The sequence below is a fragment of the Heteronotia binoei genome, chromosome 20 (assembly GCF_032191835.1).
Source record: "Heteronotia binoei isolate CCM8104 ecotype False Entrance Well chromosome 20, APGP_CSIRO_Hbin_v1, whole genome shotgun sequence".
Lineage (NCBI taxonomy): Eukaryota > Metazoa > Chordata > Lepidosauria > Squamata > Gekkonidae > Heteronotia > Heteronotia binoei.
The window spans coordinates 38,178,445-38,200,873 of NC_083242.1; the positions used below are offsets into that span (position 1 = coordinate 38,178,445).

Here is a 22,429-nt window from a genome sequence, read left to right on the forward strand (position 1 = left end):
AAAGGTGCCACTTGACTCCTACTTTGTTCTACTGCTTCAGACCAACACAGCTGCCCACCTGGATCTATCCATAAGGAAGGAAGGTGGCTTATATATATTTTAAATAAGTAAACTGCCTAGAAGCCACTAAACTCCTAATTTCATGGGAGGAACCAGCTCTGCCCCCTGTCACATTAACCTGGAAACCAGATTTGCTTCCCACCTCACTCCTTCTCACAACACACAGCATCTGCCAAAGCCCAGCTGAGAGCCAAACACAGGGGAGGGAAGCCGGGAAAACCTTGTGGAACAAAATTTCTCTTCAGCCCAACATCATCTGCCGCGCCGTACAAACCCCGGGTGTCCTTACCGACTTCGGAGGGCTGAAGTGTTTGTCCTTGAGAGCGCTTCTCAGCTCTGCCAGGGAGGTGTTGCTGATGATCTCCTGCGAAGTGCAAAACACGACGGCACCTGCTCAGTGACACAACCCAGAGGTGTGCACTCCAAGAAGCCCTACAGAGCAAGGGCTCCCTGCTGCCCCCCTCCCCCCTTGCATGAAGGAGCTGTACTGGAGGGAAGCTGCACTTCTCAGCTGAAAGGTCTGGGATTCCAGCATCTGTAATTCATCTTCAGTGCTGGAATCCAAGCCATTTCTCCACAATGGCCCTCCTTTGGAGAAGACGGGTCATTTACAGAAATCATGTCCTCTTTAAAAACAAGATTTCCGCACACCCCAGCCATTCCAAAGCAGGTTTGCTGAGATGCAAGATCCTTCCACTCCAGCTACTGTGGCACTTCGAAAAGGAAGATGCCCTGCAAAGCCTTAGAAGCCGAAAGTCGAAGTCAGAGCAACAGTTTTTAAGTGGAAGTCATGGGGTTTTTACCCATGGTTATCAAACAGGGGGTGTATCATAACTAGGAGCAGAGACTCCCAGCAAACAAATTCCATGCAAGGGGATGGATCACACAGATCCCTCCTCCAGCAATGAAGAAGCTGACCGCCATTAATGGGGAGGGACAGTGGCTCAGTGGTAGAGCATCTGCTTGGTAAGCAGAAGGTCCCAGGTTCAATCCCCAGCATCTCCAACTCAAAAGGGTCCAGGCAAGTAGGTGTGAAAAACCTCAGCTTGAGACCCTGGAGAGCCACTGCCAGTCTGAGCAGACAATACTGACTTTGATGGACCGAGGGTCTGATTCAGTAGAAGGCAGCTTCATAGGTTCTGTTATTAAGTGAGGGTATGGTGGCTCAGTGGTAGAGCATCTGCTTGGTAAACAAAAGGTCAATCCCCAGCATCTCCAACTAAAAAGGGTCCAGGCAAGTAGGTGTGAAAAACCTCAGCTAGAGACCCTGGAGAGCCATGAATGGGGCTGTGGCTCAGTGGTAGAGCATCTGCTTGGTAAGCAGAAGGTCCCAGGTTCAATCCCCAGCATCCAACTAAAAAGGGTCCAGGCAAGTAGGTGTGAAAACCTCAGCTAGAGACCCTGGAGAGCCATGAATGGGGCTGTGGCTCAGTGGTAGAGCATCTGCTTGGTAAGCAGAAGGTCCAGGTTCAATCCCCAGCATCTCCAACTAAAAAGGGTCCAGGTAATAGGTGTGAAAAAACTCAGCTTGAGACCCTGGAGAGCAGCTGCCAGTCTGAGTAGACAATACTGACTTTGATGGACCGAGGAGGGTCTGATTCAGTGTAAGGCAGCTCATATGTTCAATGGATCAGATTCACAGGAGCTGTGAACAGTTCTCACGAATCCTTAGAGCAGGTGACGTGGCTTGTGCCGCGCTGTTTGTTGCGACAGAAAATTACAAGTGGAAATCAACCTGCTCCTTGCTGAAAGCCATCTGGGCTGCCATCGGAGGAACACAATGAAGGATCGTCACCAAAGCTGAAGAAGAGAGCCATGACTCACCAAAGCTGTGCCTCTGGAGCCAAAATTTTGCTACTCTTTAAGGTGCTCCGGGACTCTGGCTCTTTTCTGCTTCACCAAAGCCGCGTAAGAAAGTTCCTCACATTTGTGCTGCCCAGCAATACCAATTCAGCCAGTTGATTACTTACATGTATCCAAGACAGTCCCTAAAAACAAGATTTGCCAAGAGGAGCAGCCGGGGTTGGTTACCTTGAACGGCGGGGTGCTTGCCATCAGCTTCGTATCCAGTAGCCTACAAATGAATTTTTAAAAAAATAAGGCCCGCACATACCTGCTGTCTCAGAAACAAGAAATAAGGCTGAGTATTTACACTTAGACTACCTCAACCTGCACTGTGATTTTAGGAGCAGAAGCCAACACTATAGTGCGAATTCTTTTAATGCCAAGTTTCTAGCCCCTCAAATTGCACAGCTGGGAAAGGGAGGGGGGGGGGAAGGGAAGCGTAGTGACACCTCAGAAACTGCCAGTTGGCTTGAGCAGGACATCCAGTGGCCGGGGAATGGTGCCTCAACGTATGACTTCCCCATGACCGGCAGAAACTGGACGAGGATCAAATCAGGTGCGAGTCAGTGCTGTGGGAAAGAAAGGGAAATATCCCCCACCACTGTTTCCCCTACCCGGAGAACTGAGCGCTGCCCCTTTTGGGCCCTGGAATATGGTGGGGAGCACATGACTGGGTTCAACCAAGCCAGAGATGAGGCCCACCCATGGCTGCCTAATCCAGTGCGCCTTGCCTTGCATTCTCTGACTGGTGATACAAGAAACAGCTACTGTGATGTGCTGGCGAACTATATTTAATAAAATAACTTAAAAACCTTTGCAAATATATTTTTGTACTACGTATTATAACAGAGATCCATTCTCACATTTGATTATTACAAGGAAAATCCTATGAGCACCTGGATGGAAGTTCATTCTCCGCTGTATTGTTAGCCAGCACATCACAGTAGTTGTTTCTTGTATTACCTGTCTTATTAATGGTGATCCTTTTTTGTTCATTATATTGCATTCTCTGATTGTCAGAAGGCAGGATACAAATATAATCACATAAAGAAAATATGCATAGATGCTGCACAATAAGAGGTCAAGGACAGTCAAAGATAACATCACATCGGCAGGAGGAAGGACCCAGTGGCAAAGAGACATATCCAGTCTCAACAAATTAGCAGCCCCCCCAAGAGAGAAGGAAGCAGCAGCAGCACAAAAACAAACCTATTTGCGGGGGGAAACGCATCCAGCATCTCTTCTCATAGCTCATCAATCACCATCAACAGACAACAGCAGTTTAAGAGCCCGGTTTACAAGCTTAGCAATCAACACACCATCGTTAAAACTCTAAGACGAGAGTTACATGTTGCGGAACTTGCAGATCTGGACTTTGGCAGAATGCTCTGAGGTGCTGGGGCCACCACCAAGGCATCCCTGTTCGTTCTGAAGGTCCAGAATATTAGGTGCGGCCTGCATACCAGACCCAACTGAGCTGGTGCTCTTGCGAATTTCTGTATCAAACTCTACCGGTACTGTGGATCAGGGATACCCCAACGAGCTGGAAAGAGAGCCTACCTTGGAAAGACGCACGTTGTTAATTCTTTAAATTCACTGAGTTCCTAAAACAAAACGAGAGCAACCCAATTAATGGCATGTGAAGAAGAACTTGACCACATGAACATATGAAGCTGCCTTCTACTGAATCAGACCCCCCTCGGTCCATCAAAGTCAGTATTGTCTACTCAGACTGGCAGCCGCTCTCCAGGGTCTCAAGCTGAGGTTTTTCACACCTATTTGCCTGGACCCTTTTTAGTTGGAGATGCCGGGGATTGAACCTGGGACCTTCTGCTTCCCAAGCAGATGCTCTACCACTGAGCCACAGTCCCTCCCCATGAACATATGAAGCTGCCTTCTACTGAATCAGACCCTCTTTGGTCCATCAAAGCCAGTCTTGTCTACTCAGACTGGCAGCGGCTCTCCAGGGTCTCAAGCTGAGGTTTTTCACGCCTGCTTCCCTGGACCCTTTTAGCTGGAGATGCCGGGGATTGAACCTGGGACCTTCTGCTTACCAAGCAGATGCTCTACCACTGAGCCACAGCCCCATTCATGGCTCTCCAGGGTCTCAAGCTGAGGTTATTCACACCTACTTGCCTGGACCCTTTTTTGGAGATGCCGGGGATTGAACCTGGGACCTTCTGCTTCCCAAGCAGATGCTCTACCACTGAGCCACAGCCCCATTCATGGCTCTCCAGGGTCTCAAGCTGAGGTTATTCACACCTACTTGCCTGGACCCTTTTTTGGAGATGCCGGGGATTGAACCTGGGACCTTCTGCTTACCAAGCAGATGCTCTACCACTGAGCCACAGCCCCATTCATGGCTCTCCAGGGTCTCAAGCTGAGGTTATTCACACCTACTTGCCTGGACCCTTTTTTGGAGATGCCGGGGATTGAACCTGGGACCTTCTGCTTCCCAAGCAGATGCTCTACCACTGAGCCACAGCCCCATTCATGGCTCTCCAGGGTCTCAAGCTGAGGTTATTCACACCTACCTGCCTGGACCCTTTTTTGGAGATGCCGGGGATTGAACCTGGGACCTTCTGCTTACCAAGCAGATGCTCTACCACTGAGCCACCGTCCCTCACATCAACCAAGCGAAGCCAGAAAGGGATCCAGGAAGATGTCCTTCTGTTGGGCATTCATGGGCAGAGAATGAAGCCGGCTTCACCAAGAATCCCCCCCCCCCCAGCAGAAAAGGGACAGAGCCCAGAAGCACCTCAAAGACACAACATTTGTGGCAGGGTCGGAGCTGTTGTGAGTCACGTGGTGAATCTGGCTCTTTTCTTCTGCTACGGACAGACTAATGCGGCCACCCATCTTGCTCTATCCCTGCATCCCACTTCACTTACCAGGAACTTTCACTCCCAGAACACCTGCCTGACGGGGTGGGAAGGAAGACCAAGTTTTGGACAAACAGGCCTCTCCGTGAGAAGGACACGGAAGGAGAGCAGCCTTCCGCATCGGGTTAGAAGCACAAAAGCCACTCACCTCTGGGAGGGGGCAGTAGAACTGGTGGATGGTGTGCATGACGTCCAGCAGCATGTTGTGGCCGACCACGAGCTTGCCCTGCGGAGGAGAGTTCGAAAAGCCACTGCAAGAGCAACACTGGGACCACTGAGAAAAACAATGGGGCTCCAGGGGCTGAGAAGCTGCTTTGAGTGTCGGATTAGGATCGCAAAGGCCTCTGCCGTAAGGCTCCATGGGTAAGCCTGGCCCACTTCACAGGGTTAGCGTCCAGATGGAAGGGAAGGCACACGCTGCTCTGGGCCCCATGGAGGGAGAGGGTGTGGGAAGGAGGAGGGGAATCTAACAAGCAGTTCGGATTGTCTGCTTCGTTTACACCTTGCTCTCTTCCCAATGGAGATATCCAGCGGTTTACACCATTTTTGTCCTCTTCTCTATTTTACCCTCACAATAACCACCCTGGGAGACAGAAAGAAATTGCAGTCTAGCTGGGCACCTTTAAGACCAACCACATTTAATGCTGGGTAGAAGTTTTCATGTGCAGGCCCACACCTTCAGATACCACACAAAAGCATATAAACCTGGAATCACGCTTCATTGGTCTTAAAGGACTCCGGCTTTGTTCTGTTGCTTCAGATCAACACGGCGACCCCCCCCCCCCCCGAATCCACCCCATGAGGGAGATGAGGCTGAGTGTGTGTGCCTGGCCCAAGGTCACCCAGTGAGGTTCCACAACCACCGTGAGGATTCCCAGATCACACCTCACTCTCCTCTGCCCATATTACAGATGCTTGCTATCCTGCTAACATTCAACAGGAGGCACACTGGACCGCTCTGAGCAGTGTGTTTGTTTTTGCTGCCATCTTGTTTTATTTAACTGGTTTTAATTATACATTTGTTGTATTTTATTTACATATGAACATATGAAGCTGCCTTCTACTGAATCAGACTCTTGGTCCATCAAAGTCAGCCTTGTCTCCTCAGACTGGCAGCGGCTCTCCAGGGTCTCCAGCTGAGGTTTTTCACACCTATTTGCCTGGACCCTTTTTTGGAGATGCCGGGGATTGAACCTGGGATCTTCTGCTTCCCAAGCAGATGCTCTACCACTGAGCCACTGTCCCTCCCCGAAGACATATGAAGCTGCCTTCTACTGAATCAGACCCTCGGTCCATCAAAGTCAGCCTTGTCTACTCAGACTGGCAGCGGCTCTCCAGGGTCTCGAGCTGAGGTTTTTCACACCTATTTGCCTGGAACCTTTTGAGTTGGAGATGCCAGGCATTGAACCTGGGACCTTCTGCTTTCCAAGCAGATGCTCTACCACTGAGCCACCACCTCTCCCTTAATAACAGAACCTATGAAGCTGCCTTCTACTGAATCAGACCCTCAAAGGTCCATCAAAGTCAGTCTTGTCTTCTCAGACTGGCAGTAGCTCTCCAGGGTCTCAAGCTGAGGTTTTTCACACCTATTTGCCTGGACCCTTTTTTTGGAGATGCCAGGGATTGAACCTGGGACCTTCTGCTTCCCAAGCAGATGCTCTACCACTGAGCCACAGCCCCATTCATGGCTCTCCAGGGTCTCAAGCTGAGGCTTTTCACACCTATTTGCCTGAACCCTTTTTTGGAGATGCCAGGGATTGAACCTGGGATCTTCTGCTTCCCAAGCAGATGCTCTACCACTGAGCCACTGTCCCTCCCCGAAGACATATGAAGCTGCCTTCTACTGAATCAGACCCTTGGTCCATCAAAGTCAGTCTTGTCTACTCAGACTGGCAGCGGCTCTCCAGGGTCTCGAGCTGAGGTTTTTCACACCTCTTTGCCTGGACCCTTTTTTGGAGATGCCGGGGATTGAACCTGGGACCTTCTGCTTCCCAAGCAGATGCTCTACCACTGAGCCACCGTCACTCCCCAAATTTACACTATTTGCTGCCCTGAGCCCATGGTGGGATAGGGAGTGATATAACTGCAACAAACTAACAAAGGAATAAATAGATCCAGGGGTGCAGCCCTGTTGGTCTGAAGCAGCAGAACAAAGTAGGAGTCCAGTGGCACCTTTAAGACCAACAAAGGTTCATTCAGGATGTCAGCTCTCGTATGCGTGCGTGCTCTGCTCCCTGTACCCCATTCCACTGCCTGATGAAGTCTGCATGCATATGAAAGCTTCCATTCTGAATAAAACTTTGGTCTAAAAGGTGCTGCTGAACGAATAAATAACTATCACACTAACCACTACAACCACCCCGGCCCTCAGCGTTTTCAGCGTGAGACGGCAGCACCTTTCCCACACTCAGCAGCCCCACGCTCCCAGCCCACAATGAAGTTTTCCTCCCACTGAACCATTTCGCCCAAAAGAGGTTAGCAGAGGGAGGACTTACAGAACTGGCAATCGCGTGAATGACTTGGGAAAACCCCACGGCGTCGTTCAGTTCTTCCTGCAAAAGAGTGGATCCAAAGGTGCTCTCTGCTCACTCACAGCCAGAAGGCAACGTTGCCCATGAGCCACGAGGCAGTTTGGCCTGGCAACTCTCAGCCTTGCCAGCCAGACAGCAAACCACGCACTGCTGGAAACCAAGGACTGGCTGGTCACCCTGCCCCCCGCAACACACACACCTGCTCTTTCGCTTGCTTGACCTGCTCTCTACGCTTGCGCTCCTCTTCATCCACTTTGCTGACAGTGATGTATCTTTCCTTCTGAGGAGGAGACAGGTGCGTGACCCGAGGCCTGCCGCAGCTGAAGCTCAGGGGAAAGCTGTCAATCCCCCCAACCACCCCCAGGGCACGCTGGAGGGTTACTATTCTCCTGTGCAACCAGACCCTTTTCAGCATGCCTGGCCTCTCCCATGAAGCTGCCACTGCCCCATCATGCGGGTGCCACAGCAAGTGCCTGAAATTACATTCCCACCCCCACCCCCTTCCTAAGCCTCTTCTGGAAAACAATTTTCCCTAAGAGTGGAACTGCTGGGAATCTGTGACTGAGCCAAGACTGGCCAAATTTTAATTTTATTTTTCGATTTATACCCTGCCCTAGCCTGCGAGCCGGCTCTGGGTGGCTCACAACATTAAAAAAACCTTACAAAACATCAAACAGACGACATCCAAACTAAATAACAGAAAGCATGATCCACGTCATTGGCAATAAGTCACAAAGCACATACAGGCTGGCAGTGTTCAGCGTAACATAAACGCCTAGATGGTCAAGGCGCTGGGGGAAGCGATGAGTTCAGGGGACACCCGCTGGATCAATTAAAAGCCTGTCAGAAGAGCTCGGTCTTTACAGGCCCTGCGAAAATTAGATAAGCCCCGCAGGGCCCAGATCTCCAGTGGGAGCTCATTCCACCAGGTGGGGGCCCAGACCAAAAAGGCCCTGGACCTTGTTGAAACCATTCGGGTGTCTCTAGCACCAGGGCTCACAGAAAGATGTTGTGCAGCTGACCTCAGAACCTGGCGGGGGGGGGGGGGGGCTGATATGGGGAGAGGCGGCCCCGAAGATATGCAGGCCCCAGGCTGTAAAGGCCCTTAAAGGTAAGAACCAAGACTTCGAAACAGATCTGATACTCAAGAGGTAGCCAGTGTAGTCCGGGCAGCGCCGGATGCATCTGCACCCATAAAGGCCTCGATGCTAATAAGCAGGCTGCCACATTCTGCACCCGCTGGAGTTTCTGGAGCAGAGTCAAGGGTAGCCCCACGTAGAGAGAGTTACAGTAGTCCAATCTGAAGGTGACCACTGCATGAATCACTGTGGCTAGATCATGGGGGGGGGGGGGGGGGTAAGGTCGGGGGCCAACTGTCAGGCCCGCTTCAGATGGAAAAAGGCAGCCCTTGCTGTGGGGGCAACCTGAACCATTCCCTGAACAAAACAACATCCTCTGAAAGGCTGGGTCCTGCCTGCCGGCCACCAGTTTTGCTCCTGCTCCAAGTCAGGCCTGTCCGACCTCCTCCCAAAGGCACCAAATCCCAGTGGCAGACTTGGCTTTGATAAAACAGAAAGCTTTTTTAAATGTACCTTCTCCGTTTCCAGAGTTTCAACATGGATACCTTTTGGATACCTGCAATGAAACACGTTATCATAAGCCACCTTGAAGCACGAAGAAGGGCGGGATGTGAACCTTCCAATCAATAAAATGAAAGCCAACAAGACAGACAACACCCGGTCACGGAGAGCCCTCCCCCCTCCCGTGGTCTCTGACGGAGGGAGCTTTTGACTCTTGAAAGCTTAGCGCACCCCCCCCTTCAGGTGCCCCGGACTCTACCGTAGTGCCCGTCACAGTTTGTTTCGGAAGCCGCACGCTAGCTGCTCTGGGTCTGGGTTTGGAAACAAAAGTGGCCCAGCAGCCTGGGGAGGCCTGAGACTCACAGAAGCCGCCCTCCGCAGGTGTGCACAAGTTGGAGAAACTGCTGCCTGCAAAGGAAACCCCTTCTGCCATGACCCCCTCCCCCTTTCTACTGCCAGGAAAAGAGCCAAAAGTCCAGGAAGGGGGCCCTTCAGGAAACAGCTCTTTATTCATTTATTTATATTTATTTTTGTGAATTTCTATTCCGCCCATTCCCCGTAGGGCTCAGGGCGGAGTACAACCATATAATAAAACAATAAAATACAATAAAAACATTTTAAAACAGACAACTCCACAGCACTCAGATGACCATGACATCACATATTGCCCAGCCTAGCCATCTCACATTATGATATCTCATAGGGATGGCAGTTTGTATTCCAATTCCTAGCACAGGCGACAGTGCTGGCCGAGGAGATCAAGAATAGACGCCCACAGCCTCAGCTAAAAGCCTGGCAGAACAGCTACATTTTACAGGCCCTACGGAAGGCTAATCAGCCAGGTAGGGCTTGGATCTCAATAGGGAGCTGATTCCACCAGGTTGGGGCCACGACTGAAAAAGCCCTGGCCCTAGCTGAGGCGAGGAGGCCAAACATAACGACCTCCTGGGCATAAATGGAAAGAGACGGTCCCGCAGGTATGTTGGTCCCAGGCCACGTAAGGGACTCAGAAAGGAAGGGGGACTGAAAGCAGACTCGCAGAAGACTTCCGTGCCCACATTTGCACACAGTCCTCACTCTTTGCACACTGGTGTCTGGCTTCCCTTCAACTGCACCCAAGAGAGTTCCCAGGAGCCCTTCCACAGAGGGCTTGGTCAGCCCCAGACCTGCTTCGCTTCCAATGCCTGCATCTGCCCCCCCCCCCCGCAAGTGCTCCAGAATGAGCCTTGCTCCCTCCCTGCTTGCTGCCTGGCTGCAACATGCACAAAAGCACTCGGTGGAAAAGATCCACGCAAGACGCTATGCAGGGTGTTAGTTCCGGGGACAGTCCCATGTGCAAATCGTGAGAGCAGCGTGGTCCACCAGGAAGCAGAGAGGGCGCTGAGACCCACCGCTGCTCTGAATGGTCCAGCCGCTCCTGCTGCCATTGCCACGCCCCCATGCTGGAGTCCGGACACGCCTGCTAGGCTGGCCAACCTCTTAGCGGCCCATCTCCCACGCACACCCACCCACAAGGGGCCACGGAACCTCCCTAGCCCTCTTGGCTTCACAGTGGGCAGCGGCAGGGACACCTACTTCCAGCTCAACATCTGATAGATCAGCTTCCTCTGGAATCTAGAGAGAGAGAGAGAGAGAAGGTAGTGAACCCAACAGAACAGCTCTGGCTTGCTGTCTCCCTCCCACATCAACTGACTTTCCCCAAATACCAGAGGGTCTTTCTTTTGCTTTTCCCTCTGCTGTTCTGGTGGGTGGATTCTGAGGACTGCCTGACCCATAACAACATAAGAGAAACCATGTTGGATCAGGCCAATGGCCCATCCAGCCCAACACTCTGTGTCACACAGTGGCCAAAAAAAAAAAAAAAATCCAAGTGCCATCATGAGGTCCACCAGTGGAGCTAGAAGCTCTTCCACTTCCCCCCCAGCACCAAGAATACAGAGCATCACTGCCCCAGACAGTTCCAATAATATGCTGTAGCTAATAGCCACTGATGGATCTCTGATCCATATTTTTATCCAATTCCCTCGTGAAGCTGGCTATGCTTGTAGCCGCCACCACCTCCTGTGGCAGTGAATTCCTCATGTTAATCACCCTTTGGGTGAAGAAGTACTTCCTTTAATCTATTCTAACCCAACTGTTCAGCAATTTCATTGAATGCCCACGAGTTTTTGTATTGTGAGAATGGGAGAAAAGTACTTCTTTCTCTACTTTCTTCATCCCATGCATTATCTTGTAAACCTCTATCATGTCACCCCTCAGTCGACGTTTCTCCAAGCTAAAGAGCCCCAAGCGTTTTAACCTTTCTTCATAGGGAAAGTGTTCCAAACCTTTAATCATTCTAGTTGCTCTTTTCTGGACTTTTTCCAATGCTATAATATCCTTTTTGAGGTGTGGTGACCAAAATTGTACACAGTATTCCAAATGAGACTCAAATAGACTATTTAGACATGGGTTTGAGGAGGTGGAAACTTGACATCTGTCTTCTTTTACTGAGTGCTGACTGTCCTTTAGATAGCAGCCATACCTACTTCCAAGGCTGCCCTTTGTTTTTATGTCTTGTCTGCTAGCTGCCACTGATCCTGATGCACAAATAAGCTAAACCAGGGCTTTTTATGAGCAGGAATGTCCAGAAACGCAGTTCCGGCTGGCCTGGCATCAGGGGGTGTGCCTATCATGCAAATGAAGTCCCGCTCTGCTTTTTCTGCAAAAAAAAAGCCGTGAGCTAAACACAAACATTGCTAAGTGTCCGCAATTGTTTTGGGGGCAAACTCACCCTGTGCACGGCTCCAGTTCCAAGCTTGTGCTTTCTTCCTTCTGTAAGAGCTCTTCTATCCGTTCTCTGAAAGAACGAGAGAAATTAAAGGTGCTGGGAGACACCTAAAATCCTGTGCGGAAATCTATCAAATAAAGAGAGCTAATAAGTCGGTTTAAAAAAAAAAAGGGTACAATGTTTTCAGTGAGCTTCTCTGGTGTAGATATGAGTCAGGAGGACTCAAAATGGACCACTGCTCATTGGACAAGTCTAGAATCAGGAGGCGGAGCCTTCCAAAGGCAGCCAGAGCCTCTACGTCCTTCCAGTGAGTGGCCCTGAGGCTGACCAGGGGGTAAGCACAAGTTTTGTTTGCATGGCACTTTCTTCATGGCATGGAATGAGCCAAAGACGACATCAGATTCAAGTGAAAGAGGTTCTGTGAGTGCCAGTGTGGAATGGGTGTTGCAGAAAGGGAAAGCAGCTACTGGAATTCTTAGGGAGGAGAAAGAGCACAGGGGTCACAACCTCCCTTTAGCTCCAGTGGCCTTAAAGAGGAGAGCAGTCAGCAGGCGCATCTGCATAACAAATGCCCAGCTGAATATTCATAATAGCCTTTCATATAGTCAGTGTTTGAACGAGCATTTTTCTGTTTGGGTTCTGCTCTGACTGGGACTGCAAGCAGAAGTCCTTCTCAGCACTGTTGCCCACCCAAGGGGCTTTCAGCTGGGGAGACTAGAGACTGAACCTCAGGCCTTCTGCCTGCTCTCGCACTAAGGATTTCAGAACACCAAGTGGAAAAGGGGGGGAGGGGACATGCATACATTTCTTTAACTGATAAAATCTGATTTAGAAAGGAGAGTCAGTTTGGTGTAGTGGTGAAGTGTGCGGACTCTTATCTGGGAGAACTGGGTTTGATTCCCCACTCCCCCACTTGCAGCTGCTGGAATGGCCTTGGGTCAGTCATAGCTCTGGCAGAGGTTGAGCTTGAAAGGGCAGCTGCTGTGAGAGCCAGTATGGTGTAGTGGTGAAGTGAGTGGACTCTTATCTGGGAGAACCAGGTTTGATTCTCCACTCCGCCACTTGAAGCTGCTGGAATGGCCTTGGGTCAGCCATAGCTCTCATAGGAGTTGTCCTTGAAAGGGCAGCTGCTGCAAGAACTCTCTCAGCCCCACCTACCTCAAAGGGGTCTGTTATGGAAGAGGAAGGTAAAGGAGATTGTGACTGCGCTGAGACTCTGAGATTCAGAGTATAGGGCAGGATATAAATCCAATATCATCAAAATTATTATTATTATTATTATTATTATTATTATTATTATTATTATTATTATTATTATTATTATTATTATTATTATTATTTCTATAGTGTCCAAAGCCAAACAAATATAAAACTGTAAAATAGATAAAACCATTAAATGTTAAAAATTATTTAAAGACTAACATATAAACATGAAAGAACAAATAGACCTGACCCCAAAAGTCCTGGCGCAGAATGGCTAATCGTACCACACCCCCTGCATAGCCAGGGAGGACTTTATCGGCCTCCCCTGCAAAGGGTGCCAAAAAGATGGCAGATTTAGTGCCAGGTGTGCCGCAGCAAGAAGGTTGTTCCAAATACATTCATCTTAAAAGCAGCGGGGGTGGGGGGTGTGGGGGGGGGGGCTACACCAAGACCCCAAGCGGATTACAGACTCTGAGCTGTAGGTTTCCACTTACACCACGTTCTCAATGAACTCCTTCTGGTCCTCCGGGATAGTCACGGGATGCTTGGTGGCGTTGGGGGACACATACGACAAAGTCCCCACACCGTTGGCTTGAGAACGCTTTTCATCGTATTGCTCCCGCAGCTGCCTTTCCTCTTCTCGATTTAAATAAGGGATTCCTTTGGAAGAGAACAAAGTGCTTTGTGGCAGAGAGGATTCGAAGCAGAGCCTCCCAGATCTGACAATCATACTGCAATGCCGCCCTGCTCTTGGGCCACCTCTATGTCTCTCTCTCTCTCTCCCTCTGAGGCCAGGAATCCTGGTCAACAGAGGCAAGTTCAGAGCTTGAGGGAAGCTGTCACACCCCCTACTGGCAAGGAATGTCAAAGAGAGGTCAGGAGTGCATGCGGAAGAGAAATCTACCCCCAAAGGTAGCTGGCTCGGAGCAATTAACACTAATAAAAAGGTTATTTTACTTTGCTTCGTCTGTTTCCATGTACCTCTTCATGAGCCAAATCTTAGAAAACCCAGATTTTTTCATGCTTTTCTCCTCTTGCCACCCAATGTAACCCTCACTTGCCACAGGAAACTATGCAAGCGTCTAGTAAAAATCAGCGTACTCCACTAAGCACAGAAAAAGGGACCTGGACGCATTATTTGGGGCCCTGAAGATTCAGGAACTGCTCACCACACAGACAAAATTCAGCAGGCTCTGCTTAAGGGAAAGACCAGTCTTCGTAGCACGGTGCTCAGTGGTTCCTTTGGAGCAGGGGTCCCTAACGTGGTGCCTGTGGCTGCCATGGTGACCACTGACACCTTTCCTGGTGCCTGCCACATGTGGGCGGCAACAGGTGCAGTTTTTTTGCCCAGCAGGGCTTCTGATTGGCCGCTGTAGACTTGATTGGCTGTGCAGGTTTTTAAAAATGTTGCTTCAGCAGCAGCCCCCACCACAACAGACGGCTCTTCACTGGGTAGTTGAAGGTTCAGTGGCGGCAGAAATGTTGTGGCTGGCTCTGCCTCCTGAAGCAGCTGTTTTGTGGCTGTATCCACCACACTCCCTGTCTCAGAATTTAACAGGTGTTTATGGGCTTTAAAAGACTGGGAACTTCTGCTACAGAAGCATAAGAACATCAGAGAAGCCATGTTAGATCAGGCCAATGGCCCATCCAGTCCAACACTCTGTGTCACAGTGGCCCCAAAAAAAATTATACACACACACACACACTGTGGCTAATAGCCACTGATGGACCTCTGCTCCATATTTTTATCTAACCCCCTCTTGAAGGTGGCTATGCTTGTGGCCGCCACCACCTCCTGTGGCAGTGAATTCCACATGTTAATCACCCTTTGGGTGAAGAAGTACTTCCTTTTATCCGTTTTAACCTGACTGCTCAGCAATTTCATTGAATGCCCACGAGTTCTTGTATTGTGAGAAAGGGAGAAAAGGACTTCTTTCTCTACTTTCTCCATCCCATGCATTATCTTGTAAACCTCTATCAAGTCACCCTGCAGTCGACGTTTCTCCAAGCACTTCTTTATCTGAAGAGATTTGCCACAACTTAGATTCTGCACGCACAGGGAGGCGGGAGCTGATCTCCCACTGCAAGCAAGAGAAATTACGACACTGATTTCCAAGAGACGGGGAATAAGAAGGCTTACCGTTGTGAAAAACTTTATTAAAATCAAATCCCTGGTTTGCTAAAAAGTCTATACTTGAACTCTGGGAAAATAAAGAGAAAGAAAACAGCTTTTATGACAGATGGCACAGGTCAGTGGAGCCCAATAAAAGCTCTGGTCAAAACTTACACAGCTGCTACAAAGCAAATCACAGAACTGCTAAATGCCTCCTTGCATAGAATGAGAGTCCCAGGCAGGAAAGCTGACATGACGTTTATGGCCCCCACAACTGAAGGTACAACCTCTTTGGGACTGGGGCGCTATGGCACATTTGGGGCACCACACGTTACAGGGGTCCTTCTTTCCTCTGAGAGACCAGGCATCCAGGACGCCCCGAGAATTCCAGTATTTGGAGGCTGCTTGACATTTGCTGAGCCCCCTTCCTTCTTCTCTCTCAGGGACCAGCAGCTTAAGGCCATCTCAAATATGATCTTTGTGGCTGGTTGAGCAGCACCTATCTTCCAAGAAGCTGCCTGTCTGTTAGGCAAATAAAGCAGCATTGAGCTCACTGCCTTCAGGTACTGCATTGAATCTCCACCATTATTGACTTTAGACTTCCTTTTGGCTCACACAGCCTACACATAATTAGGGATGGGTCTCAGCTCAATATCAATGAGAAATGGTCAGTGAGAAATCAATGGTCTCAGCTCAATAAGGCCCTTTATGGCCAGGGGCCTGCCTCTTCCCATATGAACCCCCCACCCCCCCGGGCTCTGAGGTCTGCTGCTCAACATCTTCTCATAGTCCCTGGTCCGAAGGCCAAGGCCTTTTCGGTGTGAGCCCCTACCTGGTGGAATGAGCCCCCATGGGAGATCCAGCCCCTGTGGGAGTTATCAAGGTTTCGCAGGGCCTGAGGCTGCTTGCAGGATATAAATCTAAAAATTAAATTAAATTAAACCTGCAGGGCAGAAAAGGGGTTTTGGGAGGCTTCCGTGGCCAAGAAGGAAGAGAAGCGCACTGACCGATTTTCTCACTAACCTGACAGACAAATTTGACATCTGGCGAGCTTCTGTTGAAAGGTTTGGGAAAGATATAGAAATTAAATGATTTCATGATGTACCTAGGAAGGGTAAGAGAAACAGAAGTCAGGTGACCCTGTGTTCACAGGTCTCGATTTAAAAGCATTAAATCAGGAGAGCAACATACTTTTCTTCCGTGAGGTCATATTTAAAAGTGCAGAGTCCAAACTGGAACAGCAAGAAACCCATGGAATGCTAGAGAAGAAAAAAGAGGGACGAAGTAAATCTGTTCAGAGCTTCATTCGGAGCTGAGGACCAAGCGGAATGCCTTATGTTACACAGAACCCATTTTCTAGTCTTTGTTGCAACATGTAAACTTTGATACATACAGGGCTTTTTTTTGGAACAGGAACTTCTTTACATATCAGGCCACACCCCTCTGATGTAGCCAATCCTCCTGGAGCTTCCAGTAGGCCCTGTAAGAAGACCCTGTAAGTTCTTGGAGGATTGGCTACATCAGGGGTATGTGGCCTAATATGCATAGGAGTTCCTGCTACAAAAACCCCGATACATACATGTATTAATGAACTGTTGTTTTCAAGTGTACCAGCACACGTCCCAGAGATCTGCGGGCTGCAGGGGAGGAGGGCAGCGTTGGTTGCCCCAGGGTCCCAGAGGCCGGGAGGGGAGGTGGCCAGGCAAATTCAGGAGGGCCCCTGTGGCCACGGTCCTATCCCACACCCTTTTACACAAACATAATTGTGGAATCCCCTAACAAGAACCATTTACAGAGGATAAAAGAAATCCACTGAGGATTTTTCCTGATGGTAAAGAACAGATCCTCATTCCTTGAGGTGAACAAGTAGAAAAGGAAACGAACTCTACCTACAACTGCTCTGCTCTCTTTGATAGATAAAAGAGATCTCACAGATAACAGGCAAATCCCAAATTGTGAACAGTGATATCTGTTCAATGTAAAAAACAGAATTTTTTTTTTACAATATTTAATTCTTGGCTAGATATCCAAAGCATAACAAATACTGAGAACCGAAATGTGTTGAACTCTGTTTTTGCTGGCATTTTCTACATAATTAAACTTTAGTCCCCAACTCATCATGCACACAAAAAAAAGCCAAAAAAGGGTCTAGTTTCCCTTTAGTACTCCCCTCAGCACAGAAAAGACCAGAAAGCTCTCATAGGTTACACTGCGCCTCCACAGGCAAGAGCTTTTCAGGGAGAGAACAGCATGTTTACCTTCTTCAGCTTCTGATACCTTTCTTCGGGCGTGTCAAAGCCATTGGTCAGCGCGCTGACAGATGGTCCATCGCTGATTCCTAATCATTACAAAACAATAAGAAGAGCTGGTTTTTATACCTCGCTTTTCTCCGCCTTGAGGAGTTCCAAAATGGCTTACTATCGCCTTTCCCTGCCTCTCCCACAACAGGTACCTTGGGAGACAGGTGGGGCTGAGAGAGTTCTGAGAGAACTGTGACTGGCCCAAGGTCACCCAGCTGGCTTCATGAGGAGGAGGAGGAGTGGGAATTAAACCTGGCTCTTCAGATTAGAGTCCGCCGCTCTTAACCACCACACTACGCTGACTCTCATCTAACAACACACATTAAAAGGTTTAGGAACCTCTTGAAGTCACTCAGTGAGGCAAAACAGTCAGCGTCTCGGGTTAGGGCTTTTTTGTTACAAAGAGACCACCAATTACACCCTGATTTACCATCCCTACAAAAAAAGGAAAAGGATGCAAAACTTTCATTCTTCACAGGCCCCCTAGAGACTGAATATCTTGCTGGACTGACCCAAAATTCAGTGATTTGGCATTTAACAATATTACAGCAGTTTGGCTACAGTTCATGAAGCAGGAACTTTTCAGAGAAGTGACCCAAGAAATGTTGCAGGCTCAGACCCTTACAACATAGTTTAACAAAAGAAATTCCACAACTTAAGTTATTGGCCCTGCAGTACCTGAGAACTCTCCATCAATTGCCAAAAAGTCCGCCTCTTCAATAGCTTCACAAACTTTGCTGAGATTATCCTTAAAATCTGTAGGCAGTCAAGAGAAGAAGGAAAGAAATTCAGACCACCTCATTACTATGTTCTTCCGCAGATGTGGGACAGACTTAAAAGTTTCTTTCTTTCCACCCCTGAAGCTCTGAAATCCAAAGACGGCATTGCTGAAAGCTTGATTAATCATTTAGGAATCTTCCCTTCATCCAGTTAATACACTTTACCCCCATTCACAAGTTACGCTTTCCCGTTTTAAATGTCTTGGGGGACCCCTTACACCAGTGTGGGAAAAGGCAGGCTTCCCTCTTACTGGTCTTGCGGCCAGACTCTGATGAGGACGCGGCTGGGGATGGTCGGAGAATATGCAGCCCCTCCGTCTTTCTGCATTACCTGCCCATTCTCACTTTTCTTCAACTCCTCCCACAAACTGAGGAAGGAGGTCATGGAAAAGACATGCCGGTCTCACCAAAGAGTTGACAAGGGTGGGAGAGGCGTCTTAACTTCACTCAGGGGTCCCTGCTAGCAAAGTGTTAGCAGCACCTTGCCTGACATGGAACAAGCAAGCTGACAATTCCCTTGCTGCAGCCGTCTCAGTGTCACAAGAACTACAGAAGGCACAAGACAACATAGTCCTGCCACAAGTGCCCAATTATGGGAAGGACTGGGCAAGGAAGATCTTCTCGACACGTGTTACTGAGGAGACACTTTCAAAACAAGGAGGAAAAGTACCAGGCATGGGACAGCCGGAAGAGACCAATGAGCCAGTGTGGCCTGGCATCATGTCTCCCACAGGGGCAGAGCATTTGTTTTGTATGCGGAAATTCCCAGGATCTCCAGTTCAAAGGGTCAGGCAGGCAGTGACAAGAGAGCTATTGCCATTCCGAGTAGGCAAGGCCTGAGTTAGCAGAAGGCAGCTTCCTGTGTTCGGTACTCAAAGTACCTCCTCTGGAGTCTGCAGCCCAAAGAATCAGGTGATGTTAAAGATCTTAACGAGACCCGAGAGAGCTGCTGAGCAGACAAAGACAGACTTGCAGCCTCACCCGGCAGAAGCCTGTGTGTTTGCATTTATCCTGCTATGTGCTCTCACAATGACAGAAAAGAAGGTACTGCAAGGCCTCTCTTCACCTGCCCTGCAATCTCTGGGAACTGCCCGCCCACAGAGCAACTAACGTTCAGTGATACACTGCATCTGGAGGTTCCGTTTCACCATTCAGGATAATAGCCGGTGGTACAGGAGGGAGCATTTATTTCTCATCTCCACCTGTCAAGCCTTGCTGAGACTATCAGGAGTAGTAGTTGCCAGCAAACCAGGAGGAAAATGCCCCATCCCTTTAACAGAGGCTGAAGCTTTTTTGTGGCCAGGAGATAAACAACAAGTAAACTTGAATGCACGAAGCTGCCTTAGAGCAAATCAGCAAACACACGGGGTCCTGGGGGGTAATCAAGCTTAACCAAAGGAAACCCCCAATACTGCGGGTTTCCTTTGCTTGAGTTTTGTTAGAGTGAATCAGACCTGTCAGCCCATCGAGGCCAGTCTTGTCTGCTCAGGGCTCTCCAGAGTCTCAGGCACAGGTCTTTCCCATCACCTCCTGCCTGGTCCATTCTAGCTTGGAGATGCTGCAGATTGAAACTGGGACCCACTGCATGCAAAGCAGATCATCTGCCCCTGAGACACAGCCCCTCCCCACCACAGATGAAGTCTCCTCCTACTGAATCAGACCAGCCAGCCCATCGAGGCCAGTCTTGTCTACTCGTGCCAGCAGTGGCTTTCCCATCACCTCCTGCCTGGGCCTTTTGAACTGGAGATGCCAGGAACTAAACCAGGGACCTTGTGCATGCCAAGCAGAGGCTCTTGCACTGAGCTATGGCCCTTCTCCATGGCACTCCAGGGTCTCAGGCTGAGGTCTTTCCCATCACCTCCTGCCTGATCCTTTTAACTAGAGATGCCAGGGATTGACCCTGGGACCTTCTGCATGCCAAGCAGAGGCTCTTCCACTGAGCTATGGCCCTTCTCCATGGCACTCCAGGGTCTCAAGCTGAGGTCTTTCACATCACCTCCTGCCTGATCCTTTTAACTGGAAATGCCAGGGATTGACCCTGGGACTTTCTGCATGCCAAGCAGAGGCTCTTCCACTGAGCTATGGCCCTTCTCCATGACTCTCCAGGGTCTCAGGCTGAGGTCTTTCCCATCACCTCCTGCCTGATCCTTTTAACTGGAGATGCCAGGGATTGACCCTGGGACCTTCTGCATGCCAAGCAGAGGCTCTTCCACTGAGCTATGGCCCTTCTCCAGGACTCCCAGGGTCTCAGGCTGAGGTCTTTCCCATCACCTCCTGCCTGATCCTTTTAACTGGAGATGGCCCTTCTGATCCTTTTAACTGGAGATGGCCCTGCCTGATCCTTTTAACTGGAGATGCCAGGGATTGACCCTGGGACCTTCTGCATGCCAAGCAGAGGCTCTTCCACTGAGCTATGGCCCTTCTCCAGGACTCCCAGGGTCTCAGGCTGAGGTCTTTCCCATCACCTCCTGCCTGATCCTTTTAACTGGAGATGGCCCTTCTGATCCTTTTAACTGGAGATGGCCCTGCCTGATCCTTTTAACTGGAGATGCCAGGGATTGACCCTGGGACCTTCTGCATGCCAAGCAGAGGCTCTTCCACTGAGCTATGGCCCTTCTCCAGGACTCTCCAGGGTCTCAGGCTGAGGTCTTTCCCATCACCTCCTGCCTGATCCTTTTAACTGGAGATGGCCCTTCTGATCCTTTTAACTGGAGATGGCCCTGCCTGATCCTTTTAACTGGAGATGCCAGGGATTGACCCTGGGACCTTCTGCATGCCAAGCAGAGGCTCTTCCACTGAGCTATGGCCCTTCTCCAGGACTCTCCAGGGTCTCAGGCTGAGGTCTTTCCCATCACCTCCTGCCTGATCCTTTTAACTGGAGATGCCAGGGATTGACCCTGGGACCTTCTGCATGCCAAGCAGAGGCTCTTCCACTGAGCTATGGCCCTTCTCCAGGACTCTCCAGGGTCTCAGGCTGAGGTCTTTCCCATCACCTCCTGCCTGATCCTTTTAACTGGAGATGCCAGGGATTGACCCTGGGACCTTCTGCATGCCAAGCAGAGGCTCTTCCACTGAGCCATGGTCCCCCCCCTGCCTTCTACAGAATCAGACCCTCCCCCCCGCCCATCAAGGTCCGTGTTGTCTACTCGGACTGGCAGCAGCTCTCCCAGGGTCTCTCCCATCCCCTCCTGCCTGGGCCTTTTGAACTGGAGCTGCTGCCCCCGGGGATTGAACCTGGGGCCTTGTGCAGGCCAAGCAGAGCCACATTTCCCCGTCCAGGCAGCTGGAGCCCCCTCCCCGCATTACCCGCCTGGCCTTTGCCGTCCCTCCGCAGAGGCTGCCGCCCACTTTCTTGGGGGGTCGGAGGCCACGCCCAGCGCCCGCCCCCCCCTTCGGTAGTCAAGGGGCTGCACTTTGCACATGCTCAGAGGCCGGAGAACTCACTGCTCCTGGTCACCTCCATGCCCGCGGCTCAGGCTCCTGGCCGGCCTCTCCCTCCCCGGGCCGGGTCAGGCCAAGGCGGCCGCCTCTCCGCTCAGGCCCAGCGAGGCACTTCCGGAAACAAACAACCCCCCTCCGGCCCACCCCCTCTCCCCGCGGCGCGTCTGGGCCACGTGTTCCGCGTCGCCGAGATGATGACGTCAACGACACTACACCGCCTCCGCCGGCTCATGTCTCGCGCGACTGAGCGTGCGCGGCCGCTCTCGGGCATGCGCAGTCGCGGAACCCGAGCTCCTCTTGCCCTTTTTTTTTTGCCCTCACTTGGGCGGGGCTGCCGTGCAAGAATCGAGAGTCGCAGGAGGGTCCCGGGGATGCCACGCGTGGAAGGGCGCCTGGTGTCTGCTCCCGTGCACGTGTGAACATATGAACATATGAAGCTGCCTTATACTGAATCAGACACTTGGTCCATCCAAGTCAGTATTGTCTTCTCAGACTGGCAGCGGCTCTCCGGGGTCTCAAGCTGAGGTTTTCCACACCAATTTGCTTGGACCCTTTTTTGGAGATGCCGGGGATTGAACCTGGGACCTTCTGCTTCCCAAGCAGATGCTCTACCACTGAGCCACCGTCCCTCCCCCTCAGCCTGAGACCCTGGAGAGTCATGGAGAAGGGATGGCTCAGTGGCAGAGCCTCTGCTTGGCATGCAGAAGGTCCCAGGGTCAATCCCTGGCATCTCCAGTTAACATCCAGGTTGCAGGTGATAGGTGATAGCGTGTGCAGAGGTTAACATTAGCCTGGAAAGGGGGAAGCCACCGGACTCACTTCCAGAGTGTTGCTTCCTTCGACCCAAGGAGCCAGTTTCAGCGTTGCCAACACTGGGTTGGGAAATTCCTGGAGATTTGGGTGGGGCAAAACGTGGTGGAAAGCA

At 50.5% G+C, this 22,429-nt stretch overlaps 1 protein-coding gene and 1 non-coding gene across 3 annotated transcripts in view; both read right to left on the minus strand.

Annotated features, from left to right (window-relative positions):
- The window catches only part of PARN (poly(A)-specific ribonuclease), a 33,166-nt gene extending 11,451 nt beyond the window's left edge, over positions 1-21,715 (minus strand). Inside the window, exons 1-16 of one of the 2 annotated variants that reach the window (XM_060260805.1) lie at positions 21,508-21,715; positions 17,963-18,040; positions 17,243-17,322; positions 16,176-16,243; positions 16,008-16,089; positions 15,012-15,072; positions 13,366-13,531; positions 11,672-11,737; positions 10,474-10,512; positions 8,911-8,953; positions 7,518-7,598; positions 7,283-7,339; positions 4,936-5,013; positions 3,466-3,509; positions 2,092-2,134; positions 354-424 (exon numbers count right to left, since the gene is read on the minus strand). In XM_060260805.1, coding sequence (XP_060116788.1) covers positions 354-424; positions 2,092-2,134; positions 3,466-3,509; positions 4,936-5,013; positions 7,283-7,339; positions 7,518-7,598; positions 8,911-8,953; positions 10,474-10,512; positions 11,672-11,737; positions 13,366-13,531; positions 15,012-15,072; positions 16,008-16,089; positions 16,176-16,243; positions 17,243-17,322; positions 17,963-18,040; positions 21,508-21,526 — 1,076 coding nt within the window. In that variant the 5' untranslated portion in view covers positions 21,527-21,715. Of the gene's footprint in view, positions 1-349; positions 425-2,091; positions 2,135-3,465; positions 3,510-4,935; positions 5,014-7,282; positions 7,340-7,517; positions 7,599-8,910; positions 8,954-10,473; positions 10,513-11,671; positions 11,738-13,365; positions 13,532-15,011; positions 15,073-16,007; positions 16,090-16,175; positions 16,244-17,242; positions 17,323-17,962; positions 18,041-21,507 lie in introns of both variants that reach the window. The other variant, XM_060260806.1, reaches the window with a different exon arrangement.
- Positions 6,396-6,467, minus strand: TRNAP-GGG (transfer RNA proline (anticodon GGG)). Its single transcript has one exon. It is a non-coding gene; the product is annotated as a tRNA-Pro (tRNA).
- Positions 21,716-22,429: the final 714 nt, after the last annotated feature.